The sequence below is a fragment of the Achroia grisella genome, unplaced genomic scaffold (assembly GCF_030625045.1).
Source record: "Achroia grisella isolate CSIRO2021 unplaced genomic scaffold, CSIRO_AGI_Agris_v1 utg971, whole genome shotgun sequence".
Taxonomy (NCBI): Eukaryota; Metazoa; Arthropoda; class Insecta; order Lepidoptera; family Pyralidae; genus Achroia; species Achroia grisella.
In genome coordinates, this window is record NW_026713077.1 from 621,022 (window position 1) to 634,041 (window position 13,020).

At 35.6% G+C, this 13,020-nt stretch overlaps 1 protein-coding gene across 1 annotated transcript in view; it reads right to left on the reverse strand.

The window, feature by feature from the left end:
- The window catches only part of LOC131854250 (uncharacterized), a 185,965-nt gene that overhangs the window by 18,173 nt on the left and 154,772 nt on the right, over positions 1-13,020 (reverse strand). Inside the window, exons 19-20 of the mRNA XM_059205381.1 lie at positions 1,749-1,862; positions 317-440 (exon numbers count right to left, since the gene is read on the reverse strand). Of these exons, the coding sequence (XP_059061364.1) occupies positions 317-440; positions 1,749-1,862 (238 nt within the window). The remainder of the gene's footprint in view (positions 1-316; positions 441-1,748; positions 1,863-13,020) is intronic.

The following is a 13,020-nucleotide window of genomic DNA, read 5'->3' on the forward strand; positions in this document are numbered from 1 at the left end:
TATATTTTCCATGCAATTAATTTTTGAGTTAGTGCACTTTAAGTTGTGGTTAAGTCATGTCTAAATATTTGATTAGGTAGTTTACTTATTCTTTATAGTGCATTATTTCTTTTACAAAAGCAGAAGCTTAATGCCATATAGCATTCTCCACCTCTAGTATATATCTCTCTATTTTCAGTATATACAGAAACCATACTTAATGTTTGGACGAAATTTGATGCACAGACTATATCCAAATCAATACATGGTTTCTACCGAATAAGTTTATTCATGTATGTATATAGTAATAAAAATGTAGTTCAACTAAATAACTCACCTATCATCAGGTCGATAAGGTTGAAATCCACTAGCAGGTAGGTGGTGTGGCGAGGCGCGTTTCGTGGGTGCCGGCGGTGGCTTCTCTTTGTCTCGATCGGGGGTGGGCGCTCCGCTCGTGGTGCCTGCACACTCGCACACTCAACATGGTCCTCCGAGTCCAGTTCATTGAACTCTTTGTTCCATCCTGAACTCTGACCAGATGTCTGAACTCTTGGACTAGACATTTAATTTTTTTGACAACATCACGCAAGCAACATGTAAAGGATTGGTCCATTGAGCCGGACATCTGGTCCTTCGAGCCGGACATCTATTCCTTCGAATAGTCAGGTTGGTTAGTCGACATGTGGTCTTTTAGGTCAAATGTGTCTTTTGAATAAGTCAGAATAGGTCATTTGGATTCACATTCGACATCTTGAATCCAATATTTTGACACTGTAAGTGGTCCTCTCTGACTTTAATTTTTTAAACTATACATAATCAAAGCTATATTATTGCATTGTAAATAGAAGCTCCTTATATATATTCCGTTACATAATACACAAAGATTGACTAAAGAGACATATAATAATAATAGTAATACAACTTTAGTCAATCATCACAATATTTATATCTTACAAGTATATTATTTAGTCAGATAGGTATGGACGGATACAAAACCCAACAAGTGTTTGTGGGCCTGGCTCCTATAATATTATTATAACAAAACAAAACAATAAAGGTTTGGTGCCACGAGCGACGGTGGTAGACTTTAAGTACTTATTACAAAATTAGTCTCTTTTTCATTCTGAAACCTATACTAGATATTTCTACCAAAAAACAGTTTTAATAGGGGGCGTAAATTTTTTCATTGACATTAGCATAATATTAAAGTCTAGAGAAGCCAGGCTTCGTACTAGTGTAAATGTAGCTATCCCGGTTTCGTACCAGTGCAAGAATTGTTAGAATCTCTATTGTTGTTTTCATTACTATACTGAACATATTAGAACAACTCATACAGTAGCTAATTTTTATCTATGTAACTCGAATGGCAAACAAGGTGATAACAGAACCACCACTCATGCGTTGCCAGACTGAGAAGTCTTTCATTCAGCCGCTGAAATTTCGTTGCCTTATCTCGGCCTTCAACCAAACTCATCTTAAAACAACCTGCTTAGCGGCTGTAATTGCAATAGAGATACTCTGGCAGACGTTTTAATCATTATCATCAACATCACGATCGTCACCATCATTATCATCATCATCATCATCATCATCATCAATTTACTGCACTGCACTGCACTGCTTGTTACATGTTTGAATACAAAGTCCCTACCAATAAAATTGTTAAAATATTTATTCAGTAAATGTTTTCATACTAACAAATGACTAAAGTGTACACACCGTGGCTCGTGGCAGTGGAGTGGGGGCAATAGTTGCGTCTAACGACTTACCGTCTTTGCCGTCGGGGCCCGCGTTCTTGGCTAGAGTCCGAAGGGCGGCCGCGAACGGCCCGCCCTTGTTGGGCGCCAAGTCCGTCCGCTTCGCTATTTTGTTTGCGCTCACACCTGCAAACAAGGAGAAAATGCTTGAGTATTATTTTTTTATTGGGTTGTTTGGGCTATTGTCAGGTGCTTAGATCTGTAGCACTGCGATCTATATATATCTGTTGAGCTCCCCCTTTTTCAGAGTTCGCTACCTAGACACGTCAGAGTCAAAAATTAAAGGATATTCTTAGGAGGGATGGTTCTTATCTCATTAGGATAGAGTGTAAACTTTCCAAAGGAGATATTTTGTTTATGCATTTGGCGGATTTTTGTTGTGCACACGCTTGGGTAACGTGCTTGATAAACCACTAGAGACTACTCGGCTTCTATTGCCACTTAACCACGTCAAACTTATTTAGGACTATCTCAGACATTCATTTCGTCTAGCTACTTCGGTTGAGAAGAAATGACAAGAAACTCAACTGATACATTTTTTAAATTATTTGGTTACTCAGTTATAATCTTTAAAAAAATAAGTCTATATTTTGGTTTATGAAAGTAAACGTTATTTGCGTAAAACATGGGGTACCGCTACACTCCGGAAACAATATAAAAAAAATCAGATAACCAACACACCTGCCGTCCCTGTAAAGGACGATTTTGTTCCCCATTCGTATCAACAAAGTAATTATTAACAAACAGATTGACAAAACGTAATTAGTACACCACAATTATTATAATGATCTGATAAAAAAAATTATTATATGTGGGAACGGAAGTAGAAAAGATGCCCTGAATACCCGTTTCCTTTGGGCAACTTTCTACTAAAACAACGGATCTACAGCTCCAACTTTATAATTAATTTATATTACAGTTATAATTGCTGTTCCCGCGACTTTGTCCGCGTGGATAGTGACTATGACTAAATAAAGAAAAATATTTACTAAATCTAACCCAAAAGCGCCACAAAAAAAAATCTGAAAACGAATTTCCATTTAAAAATTTTAGCGTCAACTTTGATATTTTAAGCCAGAATGATGAAACTTTTTTTTTGAAGCCAGAATGATGAAACTTTTTTTCTCGGGCTTTTTATTATAGCTTATAAAAACGCTATCTAAGGTCCCAACGCGGAAGTTTGTATGGATGTATGGATGAATGGATGAACAGCTGGATTTTTGTTACTCTTTCACGCAAAAAGTAGTGAATAGATTTTAATGAAAGATTACAATAATATAGCTTATACACCAGAATAACACACAGGTTATAAACTTTACGTGGTCCGCGTAGACGTAGACAACCCTAGTATATATAGAGAAACGTTGAAATGGTGCACAAAATATGAGTGCGGAGGTCGGGGCCGGAGGCCGGGGACAGGACACATCGTTAATTTTTGGACAACTGACAAATCGCCCCTTACTGGTTTTTTCCGTTTTCAAGTGAGGGGTGGACAGCCACTGAGCACTGGCTTTATTTTTTACGAGCACATGTCACCAGCAATTATATTCACTACCTGCTAAGTAATTTTTGTAGTATATTTAATAGTTTGGATAAATAAATATCTATAGAAATACAAATAACATAAAATTGAAGTGTCTGTATGTAATTTCAATTTAACAGCCTTTAACTAAATAGTGGTAGATAAAAAACAAATTGTTATGACTATTCAAAAGTGCTTAAATTAAGTTTATTTGAATAAATGATTTTCTATTCTATTTAACTAAATGCATATGAAAGTATGTACGTTACTCACATAAAAAAATTGTCTGTCTGTTTATTCTTACTAAACTTTGAAATAGTTGGGTCGATTTTAACGGGATTTTTACTCGCAGATAGCTAAAATTATAAAGAGTAACTAGGTTACTTTTTCTTATTATAATAATAATAAAGTTAAATTCCATTAAGATAAAGAAAACAGCTAATTTGCAATAAAAATTGTTAGCGTCAACAAATTTAATTCGCTACTTATCATCCAACACTTTTAAATACAAATACTTTTTCATTTCAGTCAAATTATTAAATATACCATATTTTCAGTTATTAAAATAATAAAAATTGAATTGAGAATCCCTACTCGTATAAAAACAACTCCTACTACGCCTCCGCGACTAGTGCACGGTGCATCCTAATTACTAGGACACCATGTACCACGAGGAGTGTCTACGTCACAGCGTGTGATTCAATTGAGCCCAGTTACACAACCGGCCGGCCGGCCGTGTCCACGCGACCCCACAGTTCAATTAACGTATATTATTGTGCTCGTAAGCTCAAATATCACGCTATGTGTAAGCATACTTTAGATTATACTACTAGTCGAAATTAGACCATAAAATACAAAAAGATCTTTGAACCAGCAATGAGAAACAAACAAAAGAGTCCATATGCGTGTTACACAAATACACGGTAGTGTGTTTAATGTTTTGTATGAATAATTAAAAATATATATATTGGTATTCTGAACTTTTCTCTATATAAACTATAAGTGTGTGGAATTTCAGACACCTCCGTCCGCTCAGTATTTCTAAAAAGATGTGTATGTATGTATGTAAATGTTTCCATATATAGAGACCAATAGCAGTAACGTTTTCGTAGGTAGATTTGTGTAGAGAATAGCCTTCACATGTTTTATAAGCTTCTGTAGGTAGATATCACGTACTGGATTTTCATAGGCGGTTCTCTACATATGAATAATGCCTGCATATTTTAAATGCGTCTATGGCGCCTACAATAACAAATGTTTCAAACTACTACGCATAGAATCCAATCTATATTTTTTTTCCATAGTCATGATCTTATGTAAAATTTTGAATATCAATCTAATCCCGTTCACGTACAAATAATGTCATACATTTTCCCCTATGACATACAAAGTTATCCGATATATATTTATAAATTCCATCATTCAATTTATAAAGAGCACATGTCTTACACATATATTGTTTCGCCCTAATTTCTGTGCACTGAATCAAACTGAAGTACCATACAACGAGCGGTAGGTAGTGTTAACACAACATCCAATGCAGCCGGGTCAACCGGTCACGCACAATTGACCCGCGCGGTCAACAAGCAATGACTCACCAAGTCACTTGTGAGTTGTGAGACGCACGCTCGTTCCCGCACTACTGTTACACAGTTCCATCATTTGACATAATAAATAACTAAAAATGATTTATTCATATAGGATCTTTCGGCCTTATGTGTAGGACTTTCTTTTTTCGAGCTATGAATATGAGACTTGACAGTGAAATAACTGTGTGTGGAGGTGACTGGGTATGGAGGCTTTTTTTGGACTATTCTAATGCTGTTGACTGCAGCTGGCCTTTACAATTTCAGCGAAAGATAGACGACGGCAAGTTCTGACGACACTCCAAACCTTATGGAGGCCAACTTCTGCTTGACGAATACGAGTTCAGTCTGAGGACACCGCTAGAGGTTTGAACGTCAGTTCAGGCCATGGTAATCCCAGTTTGAATTGGATGGGATATTACAGTTGTGAGGGTGTTATGTTTTTTACGAATCATTATTACGAAGATCATCATCAGCCGCGTATGCACCAGGTTAGTTGAAAGTCAGTGATAATGACTTTCCAAAAAGAGCAACGTGGATAATTTTATATGCCATATGAAAAATAAAGTAATTGATTTACTTAATTTTGATAGGCGTCTCTTCACATAGGGGTTATTGGCTGTACATTTCTAATATGCATCTCTCGCCTTAAAAAACAAAAGTTTCATAGTACGCTGTATAGAGAACAATCACATTACTTTTTTGTGTTTTTTTTAATTGTAATATTTTATCGATTTAGTCTATTTATTGCCTGATGATGCGTCGTTCAGAGGTGAAACGTGTCGCAGTATGGGTGTAGAACCAATAACGGTCGGAGTTTGATCACTAATGGGGAAGGTCGTAACGGAAGCGTAGCGGTGGTTGAATTCGCCCCCCGAATGTTTGTGGTCTCACACAAGATAATGGTAACGGAAATAAACAAAATTGGACCTTGCTAAAATAAAATCTAATTCGATAAAGTACATTAAAATAAATAATCGGCTAACGACCATAATTTAAGCACTTTTAATTTAGTAATGCTATTTTTTTACTATAACCGCCAAATTGGTTATGTAAATAACAAATTTGGCAGTTATTTTCAAAATATTATGCTACTATTTTGAAATTGATTTGAAGATTGATCTTTTGAGCAAAAACCTTATATTTACATAAACTATATTCTACTATTTCATCTATTTGTATTAATTTAACTTTTATTTTTCACAAAAATAAAAATTAAATTATTATGTGTCTTTTTTTAAAATATATATTAAAAAAACTCATTGACGTTTTGGTCAATTAACTTTGACGATTTAATCTGTACCAACCGATAAAATGACGCTAGTGATCAATCCTTAATAGTCCACAACACTAATGACAACGGATGTCGGGCTCATAAGTGACCTGGGCGACAAGAAAATCGATCGAGTATCGAATCTTAAAGTAATCATTGTAATAATACCGGAAAATGACAAGAAATATCGATCGTTCGATAGAAATAATCTTTATTCAAATACACTTACTATATAGCTTCTTTTATTCTACCACTCATTCGGAATGCAAACTGATCACAAGAAGAATGAGCAAGAATATAATAATAATAATATGAGCAAGAATAAAATAATAGCAACATAGAAACCGCTATGCTATTTTTTCTACAGTCAGATAATATAGTCAGCGCTATGTATCTACAATTAGTTTTTTCTCATCGATTGATTATTACTCCGTACTCAGTACTTTAATTGTCATAAAGTATGAAACACTTGGTTACAACTGAAGCTGTCTCTACAAATGGAATCATTTGCCACTTAACTAGTTCTACTAGGGTCAATAGTTCGGCGTCGTATCGTAAACCTTAATAAGTGTACGCTTCAGTAGATGACGGATAGAATTGATGACTCGCGCATACTACATCATTCACTTGACAGTTCATATAAAAAATTCCACTATCATCATCGTCTACATAAATTAAAATCAATTACTGAATATATGTAATAACAAATATATTTGATGACCTGGGTGGTCTAGCACACCGTCTAAATTCGTATGGTCACGGGTTGAAATAGAAATAGAAATAAAAATAATCTTTATTCAAATAAACTCATTACAAGCACTTTTGAATAGTCATATTTTGATTCTACTACTCACTTCCGAGTGAGTAGTAGAATCATCATCATGCAGATTCATCACAAGAAGAATGAGAAAGAAACTTGTGTTTTGCTCTTTTTAATAGATGTTTTTTATATAAATAATTACAGTATAACAAGTAAGAGGCATGCGATAATCAACATAGAAATCGCTACGCACTCATTATTAGTGTAATCAGATAATATTGTCAGTGCTATGGATTTAAAGTTTTTCTATAAAAAAGAGAGTTGGTTTCCTTGCACGGTATAAACACATCTATTAATTACCACGATGTTTAGATCGGTCTAGGTGTTTTCTATGTACATTATAAAATGTATCTATGTATTTATATCAGTTGTCTAGTGTCCATAACATAAGCTCTGCTTAACTTGTGACTAGAGGGCGCTGTATAAATTGTCCTGAGATATTATTATTATATAAAAAATAATGTAATTATTCTAATATATTATTTCGTATGTTAGATTGTTTGTTATACTTACTTCCTGTAGAATTATGTAGAGCGCTATAATTGACTGTATATTTACCTGAAACAGAAATAAAAAAAAACTTTATTATTGATGGTGAAAACATCTTATTAATATTACAAATGGAAATGTTTGTGAGTATGGACGGATGTTTGTTACTCTTTCACGCAAAAACTACTGAACGAATTTTGATGAAACTTTACAGTAATATAGCTTATACATCAGAATGACATATACATTTTACGCGGGTGAAACCGTGGGCACAGCTAGTTATGAAAAGATACGAATATACGAAAACAGGTAGCCAGTTAAAAGTAAAGCCAATTAGTAGTACTGCCAACTTATTTCATAACACACAATGCTGTCGGGGACGTGGTGCCGTAGTAGCGCGTCAAACTTATCAACAGTGCGCAACTGCACAGGGCTGTCAATTACAAACAAACAACCGACGACACGGCCAGGGTTGTGACAATAAATAACAATAATCTCAGGACAATTCACACAACGCCCTCTAGATCCATGTTAAGCTAGGTAAAGCTTGTGTTATGGATAGTAGATAACTGATACAAATACATAGATATATTTGTTTTTCGTAAATACATACATATATATTATACATAAAAAACATCCATACCGGTACAAATAATCATACTCATGAATACAAATGTTTGTGCCGTGCGAGGAATCGAACCCACGACTATCAGAAGTAAGGCGGTGTGCTAAACCGGTTATGTGTTTATCCATCTGACGGAGACTGTTTCTAATTTTGATGATGTCATCATATGTATAAATAATTTTGATGATAATGATAATGATGATGATGATGATGATTGTCGTATCAACACCATCATCCATACCACGTCATCGTATCGATGGATCAAACCTCGGAACACAAAACGCAAACAACTCCTTACATACACCAATGGGAAGTACAAACACAATTATAACTTGAACAAAAATTATTTCGCAACAAAAGCGGCGGGGAGTATTAAATCAATATTGGTGGCAACCCTGTTACGCGAGGGTTGTCACCGAAGCGGCGAACGGTAATTAATTCAGTCTGAAGCGCTAATTTGAGTCGCGAGAAGTCATCCCCTTGGCCCCGACCTCCCGCCACCCCTAACCCATCGTGTGCATAGATTAAGCATTTCAAGCAGATGTGCCAATGAATTGTGGCGAATTTAATTTAAAATCGATACCAATATATCGGAGGGAGGATTGCCATTAATGGGGTTTAGTAACTTTATTGCTAGCAATGTAGGCACCATGTCAGGTCGACTTCCACGCTGTCTCCGCTGGAAACCATGGTGATTCATTCTAAGACTAATATAGGTGACTAGCTGTACCCGCGACTTCATCCGAGTAAAATAGTGATCTTGATCATATAATGAAAAATAAAATTAGCAATCAGATCTAATAAAAGCCAAATAAAAAAATTTTATCGTTCTACCCTCACAAATGGCGAATTACATACAGAATTCCATGCAACTGAATCAACAGCCTTAGAAATAAGTTTCAAGCTTCTAACTTTAAAAATGAAGATTCTTCCATATAACCTTGCATCTCCCTTTTCAAGTACAACTACTTTTTCGCATTAAAAGTAGCCGATGTCCTTTCTAGGAGTTTAGACTAAAATTTCATTTGAATCGGTTCAGTAGTCTTGACGTGAAAGCAAGACAGCGAGAGTTACTTTTGCATTTACAATATTAGTAAGGACCTAAGTAGTAAATAGACCTAAATTCAGATTCATCCTATAATCCTACACTGGCGTAAGGAAAGTACCCTGGAAGTAAACTGGTATGCTAAACTGCTAAACCACCGAGGTCGTCAAATCTATAAGACTATTTTCGTTCTTGTGTGTGAGGTCAGGCATGTGTTTCAGATCTCATACAACCGCTGAATATAGCATCCAATAGCACCAAATTACTGCATCCGTTTTTTGAAGTGAGTGTTTTGAAGATAAAATGAATCCCTGTTGGGAGTTTGGTGAACTAAATATAGTTTTATAGTTCGTTTGCTTGCGCTCGAGTGTAATAAATACGGAAACTCGATTTAAATTCTATAATCTATAACAGACAGTTTTTCTTTGATCTTACATATAATCCAGTGTTGCGGGGACGATTCTTAGAAGAGCTATGTATATATATGCCTTTAGCCATTAAGACTATTTAAAAAATCTCGTTTTTAATTTATTTGTGTTGATTAAGTTAATTTTAAAGGGTTCACTTTCGCAATGTCCATAATATGGTGCTTCAGGCGTCCATAGGCTACGGTAACCATTTACCATCAGATGGGCCGTATGCTTGTTTGCCACCATAGTAGTATAAAAAAAAAAAAAATATTTAAGTAGTATCACTGCTGTCTCATGCAAACGTGCTATCCGTAGTACTATTCATGTATATAGACGACCACTTACCATCATGTGGCCCATCAGCATGTTTGCTATTCCAATTACATAAAATAATAAAACAGTAGAGTCTACCCAACAAAGAATATGGCTGAAATAATCTCTAATTAAATAGATCTGCTGACATGATCTATTAACACTGTCTTAAGATTTTCCGTGTTTGTTTATAATTCTGTCCATTACGGACAACGGCGGTGAAAATAAACAGCTATTACAAGTTGCTATCGAGATATTTTTAGTAATAGTTCTAGTCAAAATTAAATATTGTTTATTCTATAAAATTCAAGTCTTCTGCACCTTTAATAACAATAATAAAATAATAACCCGTGACTATATATAGTATACATAGAAATATTTATAAGAGCATATAGTATACATAGAAAACACCCAGACCGATGTCAACAGTCATAGTCTTGAATACAAATGTATGAACTGTTCTTTTTTTTCGGACTACTCTAATGCTGTTGGCCGTAGCTGGCATTTACAGCTTCACCGGACGATAGGGGGCGAGTGCAGATGGCACTCCAAACCCGCGGAAAAACTTATGAAGCGGCTGAAGGTCAACTACTGCCTTACGGAATACGGCTTTAGTCTGAGAAGACCGTTAGGGATTTGACCCTCGCCTCAGTTCGTCGTAATTTCGATCCCCATCAGAATTGGACGGGGGATCAAACAGTGAGGAATCGAACCCGCATCCACCGTAAGTAAACCACTGTGCTAAATCGCTAGACTGTTTAAATGTTTGTAATAGATAAACCAGAAAAATATTTAACTCATTCTTTAAATTTTTTACGTATCCAATATATACATCATGAGTAAGTAAAAAAGATTATATTCCATGGACAAGTGAAGGTAATATTCCATTTCCATGTTTGTTAAATCAACAGTACCAAAACCCCATGTCGCTCAGTACCATCATTCATGGTCAACAACAACCTGCCGAGCTAAGTGGGGACCTGGCGGTCCCTACCAGCACTGAATACTTACACAGGATACATTGGCGTACATTAAAGTGAAGCGATCGTTACGGGCGGAGGACGCAATCCAAAAGCATATTACTCCAACCATGAAAATATACTGGCTGTTTAGCGGCAGCCGACAGGGGACCGTGGAGGCGAGCCTGCGCACTGTACTAACGAGGATATGTGTGGGACAGGTCACGGGCGACAAGCGGTTATGTTACAACAGCGGATAGCATACAAAATAGCCGATTTCCTTTTTAAGTAGCATATTTTAGCAAACACTTAATTGTAGCTATATTCCTATGGTCTATACAGTTTGGGATTTAAAAACGAAGAGGCAGAATAATAATACTAATAATTAGTCACTACAGTCATTATAATTAATATTAATGTACTATTATTACTTTTAAAAATATATGATTTTTATTAAATACAATATTATTGTTTACTCGCCGATGATAATGAAGGTCAGGAGAATTGAAACACTTTACTTTTAAAATAGATGGACAATATATTAAAACAATGACAATAACAATCTTACAACGCGTCAGTAACTTTTTATTAAATACATCTAAATATTAAACATATATAGAAAATATCGATATATAAAAAGCCTGATGACTTTAGATTCAATGAATAATATATACATACACATATTACAACAAATATGTATGGATTCTTTAGGTTATAATAGTAATAAAAAATACTAATCATGGTACTAAATGATCCAAGATGAACTGAATTAGTGCAATATAAGTTATTACTTAATGAATTTTTGTTATTTTGTTTAAATCCGCCATCATTAGCATGTGTGAGGCAAGAAATATTCAGTAAGGAAACCTGTCCACCGCTACTGGTCATAGAAATGCCATAAGTAATGAAATGAACTTCTGCAAAATAAAACTTAAAATCCATAAAATCTTATCATACCAATAGTATAAAGGAAAGTTTGTCAGTATCCATGGATAGTTGTCTATCTATCTATCTAAACTACATCAAAATCCGTGATGAAACTTTAGAGTAATATAGCTTATACATCAGAGTGCAACTGCGGGCAACCCTTGGACAATATTATTTAAAAAATACTATAGACATCATATGTGTTGTATATAATCTGTATGAAGTATGAAAAAAGTAAACAGTGCAAAAAGTCGTACCCGACCAATACATCAATAAAGCCACCCCACCTCAATTTCCATAACAAGTACAGGTAAAAGCACTAGGTATAAAATTTCACGCATCGCTCATACACTCAGACCAAACGACGGTTGGTAACGTCTGCGGATTTCCATTACAGACCAACGGCGCGCCTCCCCGGGGGCCGCCCGCGGGCCCCGCACCCGAGTTTGCTGAACAAGCAAGCCGGGGGGGCATGTAGCGCCTATGTGTTTCGTGTCTCTCAGAGTCAAGAGGTCAGGACAAATTTGCCGATACCGTGCAACAAGCTCATTTATACATCCATTATATTTTAGTAGGTATAGTAGGTAATATTTTTTATATAAAAATATTACGTCAGTTTTTCTGTCCATATTTAAGAAAGTTGTTTACGTACATATTAATTAACGGTTTTTGATTTGATATATTTAAGTATAGGTAACTGAAACAAGAAGGAAATTTTTCTTTATGATGAATTGTACCTCTCGATAGTTTAGAAATACAGAAAAATATTCCACTGTTCGAAGGTAGAAACGCTTATATTATGTCATGGGTTAATATAAACAAAAATTAAAAAGTAATCAATATCCGGGCATAGCCGGGGAGGATCACTAGTTAGTATAAAATGTTACTAGAATCTTGTAGAGATTATTTTTGTTTGTAATAAATCATCACAATATTACCTAAACCTAAAACTATGTCGTAACACACATACTCCTTATGGCGTGCTCAATTCCCGTAAAAGTAAACACCGTCCTGAAATATCTACAGATTAATATCATCCATAATTGAAGTCACTGCTTACATTGTTTTACATTTCGGTCGTTACGTTACGCTTTCGAGCAAAGAGCCTTTGGAATTATAAAGGGTAACGACCCGCAGCCATTAAAGCAATTAGGCAACAAATCAACTCATAATCAACAACGCTGACCCCTCTGCGGTTGTTCTATCGGCCGGGGCACGGCACTCCGTTACCAACTTCATTGGGATCAAGGCGATTACTGTACGTAATCGTACACCCTCGCCACTTCGGGAGCGCTGAACTCCTTAATACGACAACG